At 40.3% G+C, this 22,151-nt stretch overlaps 1 protein-coding gene across 3 annotated transcripts in view; it reads left to right on the forward strand.

Moving 5' to 3' along the window:
- SARNP (SAP domain containing ribonucleoprotein) overlaps positions 1 to 22,151 on the forward strand; it is a 65,323-nt gene that overhangs the window by 13,604 nt on the left and 29,568 nt on the right. For all 3 annotated transcript variants that reach the window (XR_010129324.1, XM_004053324.5, XM_055359426.2), the window contains exons 2-9: positions 539 to 638; positions 3,373 to 3,419; positions 3,644 to 3,711; positions 8,188 to 8,239; positions 9,378 to 9,451; positions 9,868 to 9,896; positions 13,672 to 13,697; positions 15,121 to 15,189. Coding sequence is in view for 2 of the 3 variants with exons in the window: in XM_004053324.5 (XP_004053372.1) it covers positions 539 to 638; positions 3,373 to 3,419; positions 3,644 to 3,711; positions 8,188 to 8,239; positions 9,378 to 9,451; positions 9,868 to 9,896; positions 13,672 to 13,697; positions 15,121 to 15,189 (465 nt within the window). In the remaining variant the exon portion in view is untranslated. The remainder of the gene's footprint in view (positions 1 to 538; positions 639 to 3,372; positions 3,420 to 3,643; positions 3,712 to 8,187; positions 8,240 to 9,377; positions 9,452 to 9,867; positions 9,897 to 13,671; positions 13,698 to 15,120; positions 15,190 to 22,151) is intronic.

A 22,151-nucleotide genomic window follows, 5' to 3' on the forward strand; every position in this document is an offset into this window, starting at 1 on the left:
TTCTTCACATTTTGACACAGATCCTTTAATCAATTCATTGTTCACATTAGCTAATGCATCTACCTAATTCTATGGTGGTTAGACCTGTATGCATGTATATGGTAGATTGTAATAACGGATCTGGGATAATAAGTGGTAAGGAGAATCTGCTTTTAGATCATTGGATTTTCTACTTGAAGGTTCATTCTTCCAATATGCTGGCTGCCACAGTAATCTTAAGAAAAAAACCTTTTTCCCCCTCAGAATATTTAGAAATAAGTAGAGATTTGTGACAGTTAGTAGGTATACAAATAGATGAGGTTTTTTATTAAGGTGTGATGTTTATTCTTCAGCATCTGTTAGGCAGTTCCTCTTGTATATTGAATATCGTTAGAGGAAAATGGATCATCTTTGTGGACCTAGAGCCTTGGTAGAATTAAGAGCAGTAATTTGGGATGGAACTTCATTTTCTTTTTTTCTTTTCCTTGTGGGAACTACCATTTTATTCACTGGTGTTCATCCTGTTAACTAAGGAAAAGTTTTATTTTTTTCCCCTCAGCTTGCCGAACTAAAGCAAGAATGTCTTGCTCGTGGTTTGGAGACCAAGGGAATAAAGCAAGATCTTATCCACAGACTCCAGGCATATCTTGAAGAACATGGTGAGTACTTTGTGGAGGCGGAGTGATGTGAGTGAGGGGATTTTCAGGCTTTGACACTGAAAAGATTTCTTTTTTTTTTTTAGGTCATTAGCGATGTAAGCTCTTAATTAACGGCATCAAGAAAACTCTCTGTCTCTTTTTTTTTTGAGATGGAGTCTTGCTCTGTTGCCCAGGCTGGAGTGCAGTGACGCAGTTTCAGCTCATTGCAACCTCCGTCTCCCAGGTTCAACCAATTCTCCTATCTCAGCCTCCCAAGCAGCTGGGACTACAGGCAAGCACCACCACGCCTGGCTGATTTTTGTATTTTTAGTAGAGACGGGGTTTCACCATATTGGTTGGGCTGGTCTAGAATTCCTGACCTCAGGTGAGCCACCCGCCTCAGCCTCCCAAAGTGCTGGGATTACAGTTGTGAGCCACCGCCCCCAGCCGTCTTGTACAACCTACATCTTAGGTTGTAAAGTCCTCTATCTAATTTTTATTTATGTATTCCCTTTTATTTCTATTCCTTATTTCACTTTCTCCCCAACCCATTTAGGCACCCGTTCTAATGTGTTTGAATGTATTTTTTTGGTCTTTTTCCTGGTAAACTATGTAGTGTTGTTTTGTAGAATGTTTTCATTTATATAATTGGTAATTACATAACTGGCCATAGCCTTGCTTTATTTCTCATTTTTTTCACTAAGTATTGTGTGTGTTTTTTTTTTAAAGATGCGTCCATGTGGAATGTGGCTGTGTAGTTATCTAGTCTGTTGATTCTAATTCCTGCATAGCATTCAATGATGGATAACCACACATTTTACTTAATTCACTCGGTGACAGAAAATTTTATTGCCACCAAGCCTCTGCTACTATAAGTGGTACTACTTATAGTATACTATATGTATATAATAGTATATAGTATATATTATACTGTGGGTTGAGTGTTATATATTTGAAATGCTTGGGACTAGAAGTGTTTCAGATTTTAGTTTTTTCGGATTTTGGAATATTTGTGTATATATATAATGAGATATCTTGGGGGTGAGATCCAAGCCTAAACGCAAAATTTATTTGTTTCTTATCCACATATCTGAAAGTAGTTTTATACAGTATTTAAAATAATTTTGCACATGAAGCAAAGTTTTGACTGTGACCCATTGCATGAGGTTAGGTGTGGGGTTTTCCACTTGTGGTATCATATCAGCCTTCAGAAAGTTTTAGATTTAGGAGCATTTTAGGTTTTGAATTTTCAGATTGGTGATGCTTAACCTGTAGGATATAGTATACTATATCCTATATACTAATAGTATATAGTATATTATTAGGAACTACTTATTTTATGCTCTTATGTTCCTGTGAAAGTCTTTTTGGGGTATATGCCCAAGAATGGTATTGCTAATTAATATTCATAAATATATACTTAATGTGACTAAGGACTCCCAAATTATTTTCCAGAATTGCTCTGTAGATCTACAGTCTCATTACTAGTGCATAAGGGTTCTTGTATCTTCACAAACCTAAACTTGGCACTGTCCTATCAAGTGGCCTAAGTTTTGCTAATTTGTTGGCTGTTTTATGTTCTCCATGAAAAAAGTTTAAACATTTCACAATTCTTTGGGTTTCTTCTTTGCCCATTTTTCTGTTGAGTTTCCCATAATTTGCCTGTTGGCTTGCAGGCATTTCTTTTATATTCTAATAACTATTCTTTTGTTGGTTTTAGGCACAAATATCTTCTTTGGCTGTGCGGGGTGGTTCATGCCTGTAACTCAGCACTTTGGGAGGCTAAGGTGGTGTGATCTCTTGAGGCCCGGAGTTTGAGACCAGTCTGGGCAGCATAGTGAGATCCCATCTCTAAGAAAAATAATAAAATTAGCTGGGTGTGGTGATGTGCACCTGTAGTCCTACCTACTTGGGAGGCTAAGGCAGGAGGATCCCTTGAGCCCAGGAGAGGGAGGCTGCAGGGAGCTGTGATTGTGCCATTGCACTTCAGTCTGGGCGACAGAGTAAGACTCTGTCTCAACAAAAACAAATGTCTTGTCATTTGTCTTTTAACTTTCTTTGTGCTATCCTTAAGTAGAAGTACTTAGTTTTGAAAAATCTTCAATTTTTCACCTCTTACTTTTGGTTCTGGGTTGTTTTTCTTTTAAACAAATCTTTCCCCGCCACTAAATCTCAAAGATACTTTTCCACATACTTTTTTTGTTTGTTATTCAAGACTGGGTCTTGCTCTGTCATCTAGGCTGGAGTGCAGTGACATGATCTCAGCTCACTGCAACCTCTGCCTTCTGGGTTCAAGTAATGTTCCCACTTCAGCCTCCCCAGTAGCTAAGACTATAGGCGCACACCCCCACACCCAGCTAATTTTTTTATGTTTTTTGTAAAGACGGGGTTTCGCTGTGTTCCCCAAGCTGGTCGCTTGAACTCCTAGGTTCAAACGATCCACCCGCCTTTGCCTCCCAGATTGCTGGGATTACAGAGAGCCACGGTGCCTGGCCCAACATTACTTTTAAAATTAATTCTCTAGGTTGACTTCACATTTAGTTCTTCAGTCCAACTGGAGTTCACATTTGTAATTAATGTTAGGTAGAAATCTGGTTTTATCTTCTCCAGATGTAGCAGATTTTATGTGCATCAGTTTCTGCCTTCACTGTTGGATTTTTTTGGGGGAAAGCAAAGTGATTATAATTTTAACCTTGGTAAGTGATCAAGATGGTTTTGTAGCAGGGCTTGACCTGAATATTTTAATATTCTTTAGCTGAAGAGGAGGCAAATGAAGAAGATGTACTGGGAGATGAAACAGAGGTGAGTTGGATAGAGTAAGGTTAGTCTCTGGTAATGTGCCACTGCTTTGGCCACATTGCTTTAACATCAGTCATTGGAGGACTTAGATGTAAATTTATTACGGGAGCATAAGATGGGTATGAAGGTTCTGAGAGACTGGTTTATTTTGGAGTTCTGATGTTCTTCTTTTGATAGATATTTATTCTTTAGATTTATGTTAACTACCTTGTTTCATTTGGTTTTAGGAAGAAGAAACAAAGCCCATTGAGCTCCCTGTCAAAGAGGAAGAACCCCCTGAAAAAACTGTTGATGTGTAATTATCCCTTTTTTATAATCTGAGTACAGAGCAGGCAGCTCTTTTCTTAATGTATTTAATGTTTAACTTTGTTTACCTCTTACATGTTCCCATTGGCCTTTTCCTTTCTGATTAGGTCATTTTTTTGTTTTTTAGAAGGGACTACTTCAAAGTACTTGGTCCCAGTGAAGTAAAGCAAATTGTCTCTGAGTTATGTAATAGGTAATTAGGACCAGGTGACTTCAAGACCAGACATAGTTTAATTCTCCTAGCCTTTGTTGTTCTTTTATAGGGTCACCATAATAGATTATTCTGTTACTCTATAGAGAATCTGTACAATTCTGTATACAGTGTAAAACTGTGTAAACTCTGTTAACTTTTTTTTTTTTTTTGAGACAGGATCTCACTCTGTTGCCCAGACTGGAGTGCAGTGGCGTGATCTTGGCTCACCGTAACTTCTGCTTCCCATGCTCAAGCAATTCTCCTGCCTCAGCCTCCCGAGTAGCTGGGATTATAGGTGTGTGCCACTACTGCCCGACTGATTTTTGTATTTTTAGTAGAGACAGGGTTTTACCATGTTGGCCAGGCTGGTTTTGAACTCCTGACCTCAAATAATCCGTCTGCCTTGGCCTCCCAAAGTGCTGGGATTACAGGTGTGAGCCACCGTGCCTGGCCCATTCTGTTAACTGTTCATAAGAGTTTTGCACTTTTCTGCAAAAGTGTAAAACTGAGGCCAGGCACGGTGGCACACACTTGTAATCCCAGCACTTTGGGAGGCCGAGGTGGGTGGATTATGAGGTCAGAAGTTCAAGACCAGCCTGGCCAAGATGGTGAAACCCTGTCTCTTCTAAAAATACAAAAATTAGTTGGGCTTGGTGGAGGGCACCTGTAATCCCAGCTACTTGGGAGGCTGAGGCAGGAGAATTGCTTGAACCTGGGAGGTGGAGGTTGCAGTGAGCCGAGACTGTGGCACTGCACTCCAGCCTGGGAGCCAGAGCTGTCTCGGGGAAAAAAAAAAAAAAAAAAAAAAGTGTGACACTCTGTATAAAGGAGTTTTGTAAGGGAGGAGGGTGTTGGGTAGAGGTTATGTTTCTGAAGTAGCACTCTGTTCTCTCTTGCTTTCTGATTTACAGTGGAGGAGGGGAGGACAAAGTGCTAGAATGGAAAGTAGATCTTGATTTGTTTAAACTGTTCCACAAGGGTGATCCTAAACATCTTTAATTTGGGGCTTTTTCCACAAATGTCTGGCCATTTTGTACTATAGTACATTAAGAGCCGTTGAGTCCTAAACTTTGAAGATTTTTGTTCCTCATAGCTGTGTTAGTGCATTTAATTATAAAAGGCAGTGTATTTACAAGTAAAAAGTCAGTACATAGTGGAGTATATCAAGTAAGAATTAAGTACTCTTTGTATCCATTCTCAGATCTGACTTTACTGAGGTTTTTAGAACAGTACATACTTTTGGAAGATTTTATATATGGGGGCTGTACGTGTGTATATGTATGTATGTGTATATATAGATACACGTATACACACGCTGTGCACACTCTTGATTTTTTTTCACATCTGGAAATTTTTTATATCATCATTTTCTTATGTAAGTGTTAGTTATATGCTAGGCATTGTTCTTAAGAGTTATATGCTAGGCGTTGTTCTGAATGTTTTACATGTACTTTCATTTTATCCTCAGTAGACCCTGTAAAGTCAGGATAATTATCCTAGGAAGTGGTCTGTTTTTGTTTAGCTTATTATGGGAAATTACAAGTATATACAAAAGTTCGACTAGTGTAATAGACTCTCATCTACCTATCACCCAGATTTACTAGTTATCAACTTAGAACCTTGTTCTTTCTAGCATTTAATAGTATTGCATTCTATGGATAAACAGTAATTTATTTCACCAGTCTTCTGTTGATGGACATTTAGATTATTCATTAAAAAAAATGTAGTTCTGCATGTCCTTTTCTAATTATTTATACTCACAAGTATACCCATAGGGTAAATTCCTAGCAGTGGATTTGCTGCATCACAGAGGATGTACATTTAACATCTTGATAGATTTTTGTCAAATATCCCTTTATTTATTTATTTTTGAGACAGGGACTCACTCCGTTGTCCAGGCTGGAGTGCAGTGGCACAATCTTGGCTCACTGCAACCTCCGTTTCCCGGCTCAAGCAGTCCTCCAGCTTCAGCCTCCTGAGTAGCTGGGACTACAGGCACGAGCCACTACACCCAGCTCTTTTTTTGTATTTTTTTGTAGAGATGGGGTTTCACCGTGTTTGCCAGGCTGGTCTCAAACTCTTGAGCTCAAAGCGATCCACCTGCCTTGGCCTCCCAAAGTGCTGGGATTCCAGGTGTGAGCCAGTAATCACCTGCCTATCAAATACTACTTTCTAAAGCCATTTAGTTATCTTTCCATCATAAGATGTTTATAATTAGATATAGTGCCTTGAAAAAATGACTTTGTGAGATAGCTTTAAAATAGAAATGTTATGGGGATTTCTGGAACAAGAAAGAAGATCAAGTGAATACCATGATAATTGGCTTGTGTGGGTTAAAAAATAGAGGTTCGAAAGTTTGAAGTTCATTATTCATAGAATATTTAAAATGTGCGTTCTGTTCAGGGGGCTTTAATTCTATTAATGAATTTTGAAACAAGGAAATTGAAGTGGATGGGGTGATCGTTTTTGATTTTTAGAGGATAGTTGTGGTTAGACTGAAGTATGTACAAAAAGATTCTTGGTCTCTGTATTTCAGAGAATGTTGTTTATGTGATTGGGTAGGAGAGAAATTTCTCAGTGAAGAGTGGAAATTTCCCATGCATCCCAGAATTTGATGTTTATTTATTGCGCTTGAGTTTAGTTGCCTAAGGGAATTGTAATAGAATGGAAGGAAACTTCCCGTCTGGGGTTCCCTTTCTGCCGTGATGTGCACTGCATTGACTGTGCTTCAGAATGGTAATGGGGAGGAAGTCATTACACTGGGGTTGATGGAGAGTACTGCTTTCTTGATGGCATTGGATTTCAAGTAAAACATTAAACTTTGGCCTTTTGTGCCTAAATTATAAGACAAGGTTAGGGAAGGATGGCAAGGAAATGGGAAGCGTTTAGAAATTTCTTTAAACGTCAGAATAGCCAGGGCTAGTTTAGATTCCTTGACTATTTAAAAGGAGATCCCCTTCTTCATCTTTGGCCTGAAGTTCTCCAAAAATATACCTGTTTCTAGTTTGATTCCCCACCCCCAACCAGCTAAAGCGGTTACATATTGTAGGACTTCGTTATAGTCAGCAGGGGGCACCCATTGCTTGTCTTCAGTCCAGGGATTTCCAATAAAAGGGTGGAAGAGAGTAAGTTCTTATTCCAGAATTGCTTCCTCTGAAAATGTCATTAAACCATTACTACCTTTCAGGGCATCAAATGGGAAAAGTGTCCAGGATATTGGAACAAAAGCTGCCCATGTCTCTAAATGAGGGACCTTAATGAGACTGGTTATGACCCACAGTTTTATGGGAGTTGTTTGGTGGAGGGTTAATGCCCTTCCATTTATCGTGGGTACTTCCGAACTTTGTCTCCCGCCCCTGTGGTCCCCCCTCTTTTGTTTTCTCTTAAACCTTTGACCACTAACTTACCATGTTTTCCTAATTCAAACTCCCCTTAGACTTCTTTCTTCCTACCTTCTTTAGCATTTTTATTTGTTTCACTTTGACTGTTCCAGCTAGAGCTACATTCCCCATGGGAGAAATAAGGGATTTTTAAAAGAAGGAAACCAGACCTTGTAGAGTACTTATTAATTGTTGTGATGAACATTGGGAGGTGGTACTTAAAGGAGGATTGGAGGGTTACTCATTAGTTCAAAAGTAAATTAAAGGCTGGGCTCGGTGGCTGACACCTGTAATCCCAGCACTTTGGGAGGCCGAGGCGGGTGGATCACTTGAGGCCAGGAGTTCGTGACTAGCCTGGCCGACATGGTGATACCCTATCTCTACTAAAAATACAAAAATTAGCTGGGCGTGGTGGCAGGTGCCTGTAATTCCAGCTACTCAGGAGGTTGAGGCAGGAGAATCTCTTGAACCCAGGAGGTGGAGGTTGCAGTGAGCCGAGATCACGCCATTGCACTCCAGCCTGGGCGACAAGAGCAAAACTCTGTCTCAGAAAAAAAAAAAGTAAATTAAAAAGTTCCTAAAAGCAAATGAGATGGTTTCTGGTGTCCTTTGAGTGTTTCCCTTCAGCCCAGTATATTTAACCAGACTTCTTTCCTTATTTCTTTATTATACTTTAGCTAAAGAAGCTTAATTTGTTATTTGAACTCTTTCCTCTCAATAGATGACAGTTAAAGGAACCAAAGCTCTAGTGGACTTCATGTTTCTTTGGCTTAGGGGGTGACAGAGAGATAATAGGGCAGAGAATGGTGACTCAGGTGAATTCTTACACATTTCTGAGGTTGTGGTTTAGAATATCAGTTTTCTCATTTTAAAAAATCTCTTTCTTTTCTAGGGCAGCAGAGAAGAAAGTGGTGAAAATTACATCTGAAATACCACAGACTGAGGTAGGTATTCTGCTCCCTAGTAGAACAGTTTCTACATTTCTCTCTCCCTCTTACCCTTTATTATATCTGCATCATCCTCTAAAATTTATTCACAGGCAGAAAATCAGTATTGGCAGATTTTGGTGTTGATACGTTTCACTGCCAGCTACTCTGGAAAATATTTGGCTGGCGTAGGGGTAGTCATTCTTGAAGTTGTAGTCTTTTTATATGTAATATTATGGTCTTAACAGTGACTCTCTTTGAGATGTTTTCAAACCTAGGATTAGATTTAGGAGGATTGTACCTTGAAATTGTATTGGTAGATGTGACTCTTATGTTGCTACTGGCCAGTAGCTGAGATTGAAATTTCTCTGGTTTCTGTGGTGCAGGACTGTGAAACCAGGTTCCATTTGAGATCTTGTGTTCAGTATCATACTTGCAAAGTAGAGAATTATTAAACTCTTTTAGAATGGCATAAAACAATGCTGCCTCATTTCTAACGGAAAGAATACCATTGGTGTTGGAACCAAGCTATTCCTTTGATCACTTTTCAAAGGTCAGCCAAACATAGCTTTTGACTTCTTAGCTTCATGCATAATGTAGGTTTTACTTTATTTCTCACTTTTGTTTTTGAGGGCATCTAATAATAGTCTTTTTTTGTTTGCTTTCTGGGAAGGGCCGTTAAGTCCTAGCGTGGACACAACCTGATATCTTCTAGGATTGTCAGTATTTTCAGTTTAGACCCTAAGAAATTACTTCTGATGTTGTTAAGATACCTACCTTTGGCTGGGCCGGGTGGCTCATGCTTGTAATCCCAGCAGTTTAGGAGGCTGATGTGGGCAGTTCACTTGAGGCCAGGAGTTCGATATCAGCCTGGCCATCATGGTGAAATCTCATTTCTACTAAAAGCACAAAAATTAGCTGGACACAGTGGCACAGTCCTGTAATCCCAGCTACTCAGGAGGCTGAGCCACGAGAATCGCTTGAACCCAGGAGGCTGAGGTTGCAGTGAGCCGAGATCATGCCACTGCACTCCAGGCTGGGGGACAGAGTGAGACTCTTTTTTTTTTTTTTTTTTTTTAAAAGATACCTACCTCTGACTAACTTTCTTAAACCATAAATTGACTTTTTTTTCTCCCTTTTGTCTATTTTTACTTAGAGAATGCAGAAGAGGGCTGAACGATTCAATGTACCTGTGAGCTTGGAGAGTAAGAAAGCTGCTCGGGCAGCTAGGTGAGTGTCCCCAGCCTTTTGGGCCTCTGATAGGGGTGTTGTAAAGATGAAGATGTGTGATCCTAGCTTTTAGGTATAATTGTTGATTTTAAGTAGAATAGAGGCTTGCTGAAGGATGTGAACACTTTTGACCCTATTCAGAACATGTCTACTGATTTGGTTATAGTAGCTATAAATTGAGCTTTATTGAAAAGGGTTTTTGTAACAGTTAAAGCCAGGAACTGACTACTACTAATTCTGATAAGGCTTCCTTTTAGCTTAATTTCTGAACCTCTTTCATGGGGTTGTTAGAATTAGCTAATGATTGCAAGGCTTGAGATCACAAGCAAGAAGTGTCATATGTATACTTGACACGGAGACAGACAACCAGGAGTGTGAACAGCTTCCTAAAATTTAGTTTGTTTTTTCTTCTTCAGGTTTGGGATTTCTTCAGTTCCAACAAAAGGTAAGAGTACAGAGATACTTCTGAGAAAGTTACCTTTTTATTCTTTCTTTTCTGGTATAACAGGTTTCATTTCTCCAAAATAAGGTAAATTTGCTAGCTGTAGAAACTCTTAAGAGATTGTAACTTTCATCTCCTGCTTTAGGTAAAATTATACTTAGGCCTTCCTGGGCAATTAAGAGAGATACTGAATGTTATGAGAGGATAGGAAGTGCCAACATTTGTCTGTCTTTTCTTGAACATCTTCAAAGAAGTTTCTCTAGTACTTTGCTTACTTATTCTGGGGTCTCAACTGCATAAAATTATTGCATACTATCCAGTGTTATACTGGCTATTATAAGTGATAAAAGGGAAAAGAATATCTTCTACCTTAACAATTTTACTTCTAGGAACTTATAAGGAAATAGTCTTGAATGTGCATAAAGACTTAGTCTCAGGGATTATCACAGCATTATTTATAGTGATCAATAACTGGAAACAACCAACTGTACAACAGAGAATTAGTTATTAAATGTGTGCCATGGTATAGCAGACTACTGTGCTGAAATAATATTGAAAGATATTTATCAGAGATATTAATGAAAAAAGTTACAAAATTATATTAACAGTACGTTCCCATTTTAGTCATGTAAGAGTGCATGTATAGATAGGAAAAAAGCTTGGAAGGATACATAGTAGACACTTCAACAGCAAGGTTTGAACTGCACAGGTCCACTTATACTTGGATTTTTTTTTTTTTTTCAATAAATACAGTTTGCTGTCTGTATCTGAGGGTTCACCATAACCAAATGCGGTTCAGAAATACAGTATTCTTGGGATGTGAAACCTGCAGATATGGAGGAGCAGCTTATATCTGCTGCAGGACTTGAGTGTGGTGGATTTTGGTATCAGCTGGAGGGGTGGGTTTGGATCCAATCCCCTGAGGAAATGGAGGGACGACTGTATTCTAAATTGTTAATACTCGTATCTCTGGTTGGTGGAATTTTGAATGATTTATTTCTTTTTGCTTGTCTGTGTTATTAAAATCCATACAATGAATATGTATCACTTTTGTAATGAATTAGAGGAAATTATTACTATTTTTTGAGACACAGTCTCGCTCTGTCACCCATGCTGGAGTGCAGGGACGTGATCTGGTTCACTGCAACCTCTGCCTCCCAGGTTCAAGCTATTTTCCTGCCTCAGCCTCCTGAGTAGCTGGGACCACAGGTGCGTGACACCATACCCAGCTAATTTTTGTATTTTTAGTAGAGACAGGTTTCACTGTGTTGGCCAGGCTGGTCTTGAACTCCTAACCTCAAGTGATCCACTCACCTCTGCCTCCCAAAATGGTGGGATTACAGGTGTGCCGAGCCTGAAATAGTTATTATTTTTAAGAAACGGCTGGGTGTGGTGGCTCACGCCTGTAGTCCCAGCACTTTGGGATGCCAAGCCGGGAGGATCAGTTGAACCCAGGAGTTGGAAACTAGCTTGGGAAACAAAGTGACACCTTGTTTCTACAAAAAATTAAAAAATTAACTAGACATGGTGGCAGGCGTTTGTAGTCCCAGCTACTTGGGGCGCTGGGGTGGGAGTATCTCTTAAGCCTGGGAGGTCAAGGCTGGCAGTGAGTGTGATGTTGCCATGACACTCTAGCCTGGGTGACAGAGCAAGATCTTGTCTCAGAATTTAAAAAAAGGACAGGCTGGGCACGGTGGTTCACACCTGTAGTCCCAGCACTTTGGGAGGCCAAGGCAGGTGGATTGCTTAAGGTCAGGAGTTTGAGACCAGCCTGGCCAACATGGCGAAACCCTTCTCTACTAAAAATACAAAAAAAAAAAAAAAAAAAGCTGGGTGTGGTGTTGCGCACCTGTAATTCCAGCTATTTGGGAGGCTGAGGCAGGAGAAGTGCTTGAACGTGGGAAGCAGAGCTTGCAGTGAGCAGGATCGCTCCACTGTACTCCAGCCTGGGGGACAGAATGAGACTCTTTTCTCAAAAAAACAAAAAGAACATAGCCCCTTTTCTCAGGAACTTAAAATTTAAATGTAGTCTTCCAATTCAATCCAGTTTTCCCTGTGACTCGTCGGTAGTTTTAAGTAAGAAAATGTCCCCCAGAGATCTTCTTGTAGTGTTTTGCTGTGCTTTTAAAAAGACAGAAAAATTCTGGCCGCTATCACTAAGTGTTTTAGAAAAAAAAAATTTTTTTTCTGGTTCTTATTTACATCAAGAGAGATATAATTGGTGAAGATACAACAGAAATTATAGAACGTGGTGCTTTTTTATTTTTTTTAAGAGACAGGGTTTCACTATATTGCCCAGGCTGGACTTGAGCTCCTGGGCTCAAGCAGTCCTCCCTCAGCCTCCTGAGTAACTGGGACTACAGGTGCAAGGCTAAAATGCTATTTGAAGAAAGATAATAGTTAAAATTAATAGTCTGAAAAGGGAACCCGATAAAAAATACAGTTTCAGTGTTACTCATAATTCTGACATCTTAGAACTATAGAGTAACTCTAAAAAATAACGGAATTTGGGAACATTTAAAAGCAAGCACTGTTTTTTTGAATGAAATCCTGAAAAGTTTGAAGTAAATAATTATTGGCTAGTTTCTTGGTGATAATTTCAGGACAGAAAATTGGCCTTAAGGAGCCATAATTTCTTTTTTTTTCTTTTTTTCTTTTTTGAGATGGAGTCTTGTTCTGTCGCCCAGGCTGGAGCACAGCGGCGCCATCTCAGCTCACTGCAGCCTCTGCCTTCTGGGTTCAAGCAATTCTCCTGTCTCAGCCTCCCGAGTAGCTGGGACTACAGGTGCATGCCACCACGCCTGGCTAATTTTTGTATTTGTAGTAGAGATGGGATTTCACCATATTGGTCAGGCTGGTCTACAAGTCCTGACCTCAGGTGATCCACCCGCCTTGGCCTCCAAAAGTGCTGGGATTACAGGCGTAAGCCACCGCACCCGGCCAGGAGCCATAATTTCAACTCATGATAGTAGTTCTTGTTTATCCAGATGTGATCTCTTTTTTAACAGCTTTACTGAGATGCAATTTATATAACATACAGTTCATCCATTTAAAGGTATATAATTCATTATTTCATAGTATATTCACAGAGTTGTGCAGCCATCATCACCGTGCTTATCACCCCAAAAAGAAAGTCTGTGCCCATTAGTAGATATCCTCCATTACCTCTCCCTGCCCGGCCCTAAGCAGCCACTGAGGTTTTTTTCTCCGTGGAAATTTGCCTTCATATAAATGAATTCGTATAGTACGTATAGTGTATTGTCTTTTGTGACTGGATTCTTTCACTTAGCATAGTTTTCAAGGTTCATTAATGTTGTAGCATGTATCTCTATTCATTTTTATTGTTTAATAATATTCCATTGTATGGATATACCATACTTAATTTAGCCAGTCATCAGTTGATGGGTGTTTTTCTTTAACTTTTTGTCTAATATGAATAATGCTGCTGTGAACATTTATGTACAAATTTTTGTGTAATTATATGTTTTCATTTTCTCTTAGCTGTATAGCTAGCAGTGGAATTGTGGGATCATACGTAACTGTATTTATCTTTTGAGGAACTGCCAAATTGTTTTCCAAAGCAGCTATACCATTTTATGTTCCTGCTAGCAATGAATGCAGACATGATCGCTACATGCAATTTCTGCCTTTTCTTTGTCATCATAGGATAAAGGATGTGTGTCTCGTATACTGTTTTTATGTTGCCTAATTTGACTTGAAGACTGTTGGCTTTTATGACTTTTAAAAATATTAAATAAAACTTTATTTACTTCCTTAGGTCTGTCGTCTGATAACAAACCTATGGTAAGAAATCTTTTTTTATTTCTTACACACCCAGACCTTAATTCTATATGGCTAACTTTAGAGACTCCTCCTCCCCAGATTAGAGGAAACTCTGAGAACATTAATTTGTTGACTGTTTTCAGTACAATGTTGTATGTCTTGAATTTAAAAAATTGTTGGAGATACGGAGAGGTCAGGAAAATTGTCACATGTTCAATTACTGCAGACGTCTTCCTTCCTACCACTCTTTTTGAAAGTAAGAATGGATTTTGTTAGCCGTGTATGTAACTGTTTTATGGTACTGGAGGCCTTGTCCAATGGCCTTAGATAATGTCTAATTCATTATTACCACAAGAGAATCTATGGAAGCAATTTAGGAGTTCTGTTTGTAGATAGTGCTTTTTTTTTTTTTTTTTTTTTTTAAATACTATCCGTGAAATGTGAAATCAGAGTAAAGAATGGTAGAATAAAATGGCTTTCTGGACCATTGTGACTAGTTAGCATATTTAAAAAATGGTAACGAATGCTGTGGTGAAATAGAATCAGCTTTATGAAATCCTGCTTTAGGGGTTGCTGTTTAATATTGTAAGTGAAGGTTTAATATTATTAATGAAAATTTCCTAAATATTCTTTTTTTTTTTTTTTGAGACGGAGTTTCATTCTTTTGCCCAGGCTGGAGTGCAGTGGTGCGATCTCAGCTTACTGCAACCTCCACCTCCCGGGTTCAAGGAATTCTCCTGCCTCAGCCTCCCAAGTAGCTGGGATTACAGGTGCCCGCCACCATGCCCGGATAATTTTTGTATTTTTAGTAGAGACGGGATTTCACCATGTTGGCCAGGCTGGTCTTGAACTCCTGACCTCAGGTGATCCACCTGCCTCGGCCTCCCAAACTTCTAGGATTACAGGCGTGAGCCACTGCGCCTGGCCCTAAATAATTCTTACAATAGTAACAAGTCCATGTACCAAGGTTTCCAAGAAAGAGGAGGGAAGAGAATCGAGTTGGGTAGTAGTTATAGATTGTCTTCTGAAAAAGGTGCTTCCGTGATAGTTTCTCTTTGTTTGGAGATAGAGTTAAGAAATACTTGCAGAGACCACATGAGAATTAATGATTTTGGATTGTGAATGGTAGACTTGTTTGGAGGTGATGATTTAGACATGTGTTTGCTTTCCCTGGCAGTGTTTGGCTTCCCTTGATCTTAAGCCCTCCTTAGGCTCTTGACACCTGTGATAAATGCAGGAGGCAGGGCTGAATCTTTCACTGCATTCCAGAGGAGGCCATAATCAGTGGACTGGATGGTTGCTGCTTAGTTTTCTTATTTTGCTCATAGGGTGTCTTTGATGTTATAGGCTTATTTGAACTCTTAGCTTCATACTATAGTTTCTGCATTTTTTGTTTTCCGTTTTGATTTTTTAAAACTATGTTCTTTCCCCTATGTTTTTATAGGTTAACTTGGATAAGCTGAAGGAAAGAGCTCAAAGATTTGGTTTGAATGTCTCTTCAATCTCCAGAAAGGTAATGTAGGCTCGATGGAAGTAATGTTTTTGTGACATTAGAGCAGCTTATGGGAACTACATAGGCTGGAAATGACCCTCCTGAGAATGTAGCTGACTACAAAGCATTTCATTTCACATACTTGATTGACTGTCACCTCCTCTCACTGACTCTTGATTATGTTACAGTAATTATTTCACAACCTGATTGTTTTTTCCCGTGGATTGTTTTCATAGCTTTCACCCAGGCTGCTAGAGCATGGTCTACGTTTCTTTTCTTTCTTTCTTTTTTTTCCTTTGAGACAAGGTCATTCTGTTGCCCAGGCCGGAGTGCAGTGGTGCGATCACGGCTCACTGCAGGCTTGACCTCCCTGGGCTCAGGTGATCCTCCCACCTCAGCCTTTCTCGTAGCTAAAACTACAGGCACGTGCCACCATGCCCAGCTAATTTTTTTCAATTTTTGGTAGAGATGGGATTTTGCTATGTTACCCAAGCTGGTCTCAAACTCCTGGGCCTAAGGGATCCACCCACTTCTGCCTCCCAGAGTGCTGGGATTACAGGCGTGAGCCACTGCACCCAGCCTGAGTATGGTCTGTATTTCTGTTGGTTAAGATGTTAAATTCAGTGATGTTAAAACTTATTACATCTACTTTAACTTTGATAATAGGCATAATGGGAATTAAATAATCAGGAGAAGACAGTCTTGTCTTTAGGTCAGAAGTACTTAGAAATAAAACTTGGAGGATTGGTGGAACAAAAAAAAAAGTTAATTCATTCTTTATGCCCCTCAGCTAACTGATATTATTTAGTTTATTAAGCAAGATGACTTTGTTTACTTCATGCTATGTGGGGTGATTGGTTCCCCAGGCCATTGTTGCCTTTGTAGTTTTGCTAGGCACATTGGAGAAAATGATAAGGATTTTTCTATTTGCCTAGAGCAGGTGGTCTCTTAATCTTTGTTGTTTAGAACAGGAACATGTTTCTTGGTTGTCAAAGTGGTGGCAGGGTATTTGAAACCAGAAAAACCGGCATTTAAGAAAAAAATCGGGCCAGGCGTGGTGGCTCACGCCTGTAATCGCAGCACTTTGGGAGGCAGAGACGTGCGGATCACGAGGTCAGGAGATTGAGACCATCCTGGCTAACACGGTGAAACCCCGTCTCTACTAAAAATACAAAAAAGTTAGCTGGGCGTGGTGGCGGGCGCCTGTAGTCCCAGCTACTCAGGAGGCTGAGGCAGGAGAATGGCATGAACCCGGGAGGGGGAGCTTGCAGTGAGCTGAGATTGCACCACTGCACTCCAGCCTGGGCGACAGAGCGAGACTCCCTCTCAAGAAAAAAAAAAAAAAAAAAGAAAGAAAGAAAAATATCAGTCGGGCACGGTGGCTCATGCCTGTAATCCCAGCACTTTGGGAGGCTGAGGTGGGCAGATCACCTGAGGTCAGGAGTTCGAGACCAGCCCGGCCAACATGGTGAAACCCTGTCTCTACTAAAACTACAAAAATTAGCTGGGCATGGTGGTACATGCCTGTAATCCCAGCTACTTGGGGGGCTGAGGTGGGAGAATCACTTGAACCCGGAAGGCAGAGGTTGTAGTGAGCCGAGATCGTGCTACTATACTCCAGCCTGGGCAACAGAGTGAGACTCTGTCTCAAAAAAAGAAAAACATCAGTATTTCCAACTCAGCATAAAAGCGTTTAGCTCTCTAGAAAGCCATTGGAAGAAACTTACCTGACATTGGTTATATATTTTGCTTGGGAAAAAACTAAACACTAAAAGTAATCATTATTGTGCCACTACGGAACACTTGTGCACAACTTTGTTCCATCTTTCTTCCATTTAGGTTAACTTTTTTTTTTTTTTTTTTTTTTAATCTTTTTTGAGACAAGTTCTCACTCTGACACCCAGGCTGCAGTGCAGTAGCATGATCACAGCTCATTGCAGCCTCCATTTCCCAGGCTCAAGCAAGCCTCCCACCTCAGCCTCTTGAGTAGGTGGGACCACAGATGTGTGCCACCATGCCTGGCCAGTTTTTTGAATTTTTTTTTTTAGAGATGAGGTCTCTCTGTGTTGCCCAGCTGGTCTCAAACTCCTGGCCTCAAGCCATCCTCCTGCCTCGGCCTCCCAAAGTGCTGGACTATAGGTGTGAGCCACTGCGCCTGGCCTGGGTTATCATTTTTTATATTAACCAGAAATACAGCATCAGGTCCGTGTGCCTAGCATGATGCTGAGACCATTGGTGCTCAGTGGGAATACTTGCTCATTTTTGTGAAGTAAGAAAAGATTTGAAGTTGAGAGGCAGAGTATGTGATTCTTAAGCCACATGCACTTTAATTGGGAAGGGCTATTACAAACCAAAGGTCACGACTGGGCACGGTGGCTCACACCTGTAATCCCAGCACTTTGGGAGGCTGAGGCGGGTGGATCATGAGGTCAGGAGTTCAAGACCAGCCTGGCCAAGATGGTGAAACCCCATCTCTTCTAAAAATACAAAAAATTAGCCAGGCGAGGTGGCAAGTGCCTGTAATCCCAGCTACTTGGGAGGCTGAGGCAGGAGAATCGCTTGAACTCGGAGGGCGGAGGCTGCGGTGAGCCGAGATTGCGCCACCGTACTCCAGCCTGGGTGACAGAGTGAGACTCCATCTCAAACAAACAAACAAACAAACAAACAAACAAACAAACCAAAGCTCACTTGTGTTGTGCCATATGGCCAAGGGGAAGGGTGCCTTGGTTCTGTGGCCCTAGTTCTCATCTGTCGTCTCTTTTATGTGAGGGCTAGATGTGTGAGAACCCCAGCAGTAAAAATTCACTCTATCTTCTAAGGAATTGTCTGTGTTCCTTCTGAATTTACAAAATTGAACACCATATCTCTTACTACATAGCTTATAGCTCCTACTACACATTGCTGAAAAGAATTTGTCCATCAATGCTATACTGTATACCTGTGTTATTTTTATAGTATTTCATTACAGGAATATCAGGTCTTTCTCTTCCCTTCCCTAGACTTTTTCTCTTTTTTCATTTTTAGTCCACAGAAGGCTGAGTAAAACAGATACATATGTTAACTTTGTGACTTTGAGCAAATTACTGAACTTCTTTGATCCTCATCTGTAAGACTTAGCAATAACTAGCAACCTGGTTGGGAAGAGTAAATAATTGGATACAGGGCCAGGTGCAGTGGCTCATGCCTGAAATCCCATTATTTTGGGAGGCTGAGGTGGGAGGATTAATTGAGCCCAGGAGTTTGAGGCTGCAGTGAGCCATGATAGTGACACTGCACTCCAGCCTGGGTGACAGAGTGAGACCCTGTCTTTCTTTTTTTTTTTTTTTTTTCTGAGACAGGGTTTTGTTCTGTCACCCAGGCTGGAGTGCAATGGTGCGATCTCAGCTCACTGCAACCTCTGCCTCCTGGGTTCAAGTGATTTTTCCCACCTCACCCTCCTGAGTAGCTAAGAATATGGGAGTGCGCCACCATGCCCAGCTAATTTTGCATTTTTAGTAGAGATGGATTTTCTTCATGTTGTCCAAGCTGGTCTTGAACTTTGGCCTCAAGTGATCCACTCACTTTGGCCTCCCAGAGTGCTGGGATTACAGGCATGAGCCACTGCACATGGCCTAGACTCTGTCTTAAAAAAAAAAAAAATTGTATACAGTATTCAAAATTACCTAACAGTGATACTTTGACCCTCAATAAATGTTAGTTTTCTTCCTTTTTTCTTAGTTCAGTTCTGTTCGTAAATTGGCTTTATGGCATTAAAACTGAGTCAATTAACTTGACTCAATTTTAGTTTTAGTTGATCATTGATAAGATTTCAGCGCCCATTTTAAGTCTCTGGAGGGTTGTAATACAATAATGGTAATTGGCAGAACTCTGGCTGTGAGCTTCCTTCTCTAATAACATTGATTGTCAATACGTATAGCATATTTTTTTATTTGCATATGTGCTAGAGTAGTGCATCTGAAATTATCTGTGGCAAAAAACTAGTTTAGAAATGTTTTTGATTATTGCAGGGATACTTTTATAAAATACAATTAAAATGTTAGAACAGCATTAAATTATTCTGAAAGTTTCTTAACATTTTCAATTTCTGGACGTTTACACACTGGTAAGAAACAGTTTGGAGACTAGCACCAGGAGGAAGACTATATTTTAAGTAACACTTTACTAGAATATGTATGGTTTCCAGGGACTACTTCACTTGAAGATTCGTGACCTTTTGAGATGTGTTCTGTGAGTATAGATCCCATTTACATTGGTTATAAGTCTTGATTTTCAGAACCATCCTAATTTAAACATTTTGGTCTGTTTTGTCCCATAAACCGTCACAGTGTTCCAGAAATGCTGATGTTTTGCTGTCTACACAAGCACTGTCCAGTAAAACTTATTTTACAAAGCCATTTGTGGCTAGTGGCTACCATATTGGACAACTCATATCTAGCTTATATCTCCCACACAGCTTTCATACTTGTGAGTGGCATAGAAATTATTTATCAGACCACATACTTGGACCATTGTTAATCTGTAGCTGAGAATTTTTTTAAATAATTGTAGAAAATATAAGCAGTTTCAGAATAAATCTATGAAAGGAGAGAAGTTGGAGGAAAAGGAATAAGACATAAGAAAAGTAAGGATTCTTTTTTTCTAGAACTTATTGTTCTAGTTCCACATCCTGGAATTGCAGCTGGGTACATTGTCTGATGAGAATTGCCTAGTTCTTGTGCTTAACTATTTATCACTAGAATGAGTTGCTACGTAGTGTTTGGTTGGTTGGCAGAGGTTAGTGACTTGGTTAAGTTTGTGTTTACGGAACTGCCAGATGAGCATACTTTTGTCTACTTCATCCTGGGATTCTGGGTTCCAGTGTAGCCGTCTATATAATTTGGTCACTTGTCTTTAGGTTGTTTAATTCTCTAGGCACAGATTTTATTCAGTTAGATGTGGTGCAAATAGTGGAGGTTAGCAGGTAATGTAGCCTCTTCTCTATCCTAGTATTCTAAACAAGACAATGAAAAACCCACTTTTTGTCATCTCTGTTGTCTGCTTGATCCAACTTACGACCCTGCGTGCTTGCTGATTTCTCTTTAGTGGACTTGGCTGCTGATCAGTGTAGTATATGAATAAAGGGAGGAAGTATATGAGAGCAAATGAGCCATGGATTGAATAATGTTTATGATTGATTTCTTTCTTTCTTTTTTTTAGAGATATGATCTCATGTGTGGCCCAGGCTGGTCTCCAATTCTTGGGCTCAAGTGATCCTCTTGCCTCAGCCTCCCAAAGTGCTGGGATTACAGGTGTTAGCCACGTGCCCAGCCTAATTTTTTTTTAATTGTCACAATCTGCTCATCTCCTCTTCATATTTTAGATTTATGGCTTCAGCATATTACAGATTTAAGAACCTGAGTGTGCTGTTTTTCCTAGGCTGACTTTTGCATGACTATTTATATATTTCAGTTTTTAGCTCCACTAGTATGCTATACACATATCAGGCACTACACAGAAATGTGAAGAAATCTCTCTCCCACCTCCTCCCACCTCCCCCCAGCCTCCCCTAAATCATCATGTCCTTTTCCCTCTGTCCAAGAAAAGTCTGTTTGTTCATGTTTCCAGCTTAAGTCTCAGTGAACAGAGTCTTATTGGTTTAGGCTAATGGAAGGTGACAAGGCAAAGAATGGCACGGGCATTTACAGAAATTTTTTACGCAAGAGGCTGTAAATTGTCCCCTTCAATTCTTTGGACTGTTTGAGGATAGAGTGGCATGACTTTTCTCATAAGTCGCATGGTGACTATGGACTAATAAACCTCCCACCCACCCCCCTCAAACAACAAAACTCAGATAAATAACATCTACCTGGTTTGCTCTGATTGATCGCCAGCTAGGTTTTCTGTCTTGTGCTTGACTGGTTGTTTTTTCTCTATCTGTTTCCCATGCTTCCCAAGAGGAGTAGTGTTTGGGTCAGTGCCATTGGTGAAGGACAGAACTTAGCACATAGGAAACCATTTTTATTATTTTTTTAAGACAGGGTCTAACTCTCACCCAGGCTGGAGTGCAGTGGCGCAATGATAGCTCACTGCAGCCTCAGCCTCCTAGGGTCAAGTGATCCTCCCACCTCAGCCTCCTGAGTAGCTAGGACTACAGGTGTGCGCCACCACACCCAGCTAATTTTAGTATTTTTTGTAGAGATGGGGTTTCACCATGTTGCCCAGGCTGGTCTTGAACTCCTGGACTCAAGCAGTCTGCCAGCCTCAGCCTCCCAAAGTGCTGAGATTACGGCCATGAGCCATTGCGGCTGGAAACTCATCTTGGAAAGGAATTTGAAGCCTGGGCAACATAGTGAGACCCTGTCTTCTATAAAAAGTAAAAACAAATTAGCCAGGTGCAGTGTGGCACATGCCTGTGGTCCCAGCTACTTAGGAGACTGAGGTGGGAGGATTGCTTGAGCCTAGGAACTCGAGACTGCAGTGAGCCATGTTCATACCACTGCACACCAGCCTGAGTGATGGAGTGAGACCCCATCTCCATAAAAAATTTTAAAAAAGAAAGAAAAGAGTGGGAGATGGATAGAGGGAATAAAGCCAGCTCAGTTAATATATTTGTAGTCAAAGGATATTAGTTTTGGTAAAAAGTAAGTCTGGGCTTAGTGCTGTAGTATTAACTGCTGTGCTAATTTGAGTGGATTGTTTGGTATTTTTCAAACATTGGCACCCTCGGGAAGGAGAAACTTCATACTTTAGGACATTATAGGAAATCCATCTACATGGGTATTTAAAAAACAAAGCAAGTCTAATCCCAGGCACTAAGCAGAAAACTGGAATGTGGTTGATACTCTTCTCCTTCCCCAGGAATGTGAGGGCAGTATATGTTACTGATTCTTGATTACTAGTAGAAGGTACAAGCATTTTATATCCTTATTGACCTTAGTACATCTTCCTTTTTTATCTATTAAAATAGTACCAGAGTTTTTCTACTTCCAGCCCTTCATGTAGGT

The sequence above is a fragment of the Gorilla gorilla genome, chromosome 10, assembly GCF_029281585.2.
Source record: "Gorilla gorilla gorilla isolate KB3781 chromosome 10, NHGRI_mGorGor1-v2.1_pri, whole genome shotgun sequence".
NCBI lineage: Eukaryota > Metazoa > Chordata > Mammalia > Primates > Hominidae > Gorilla > Gorilla gorilla.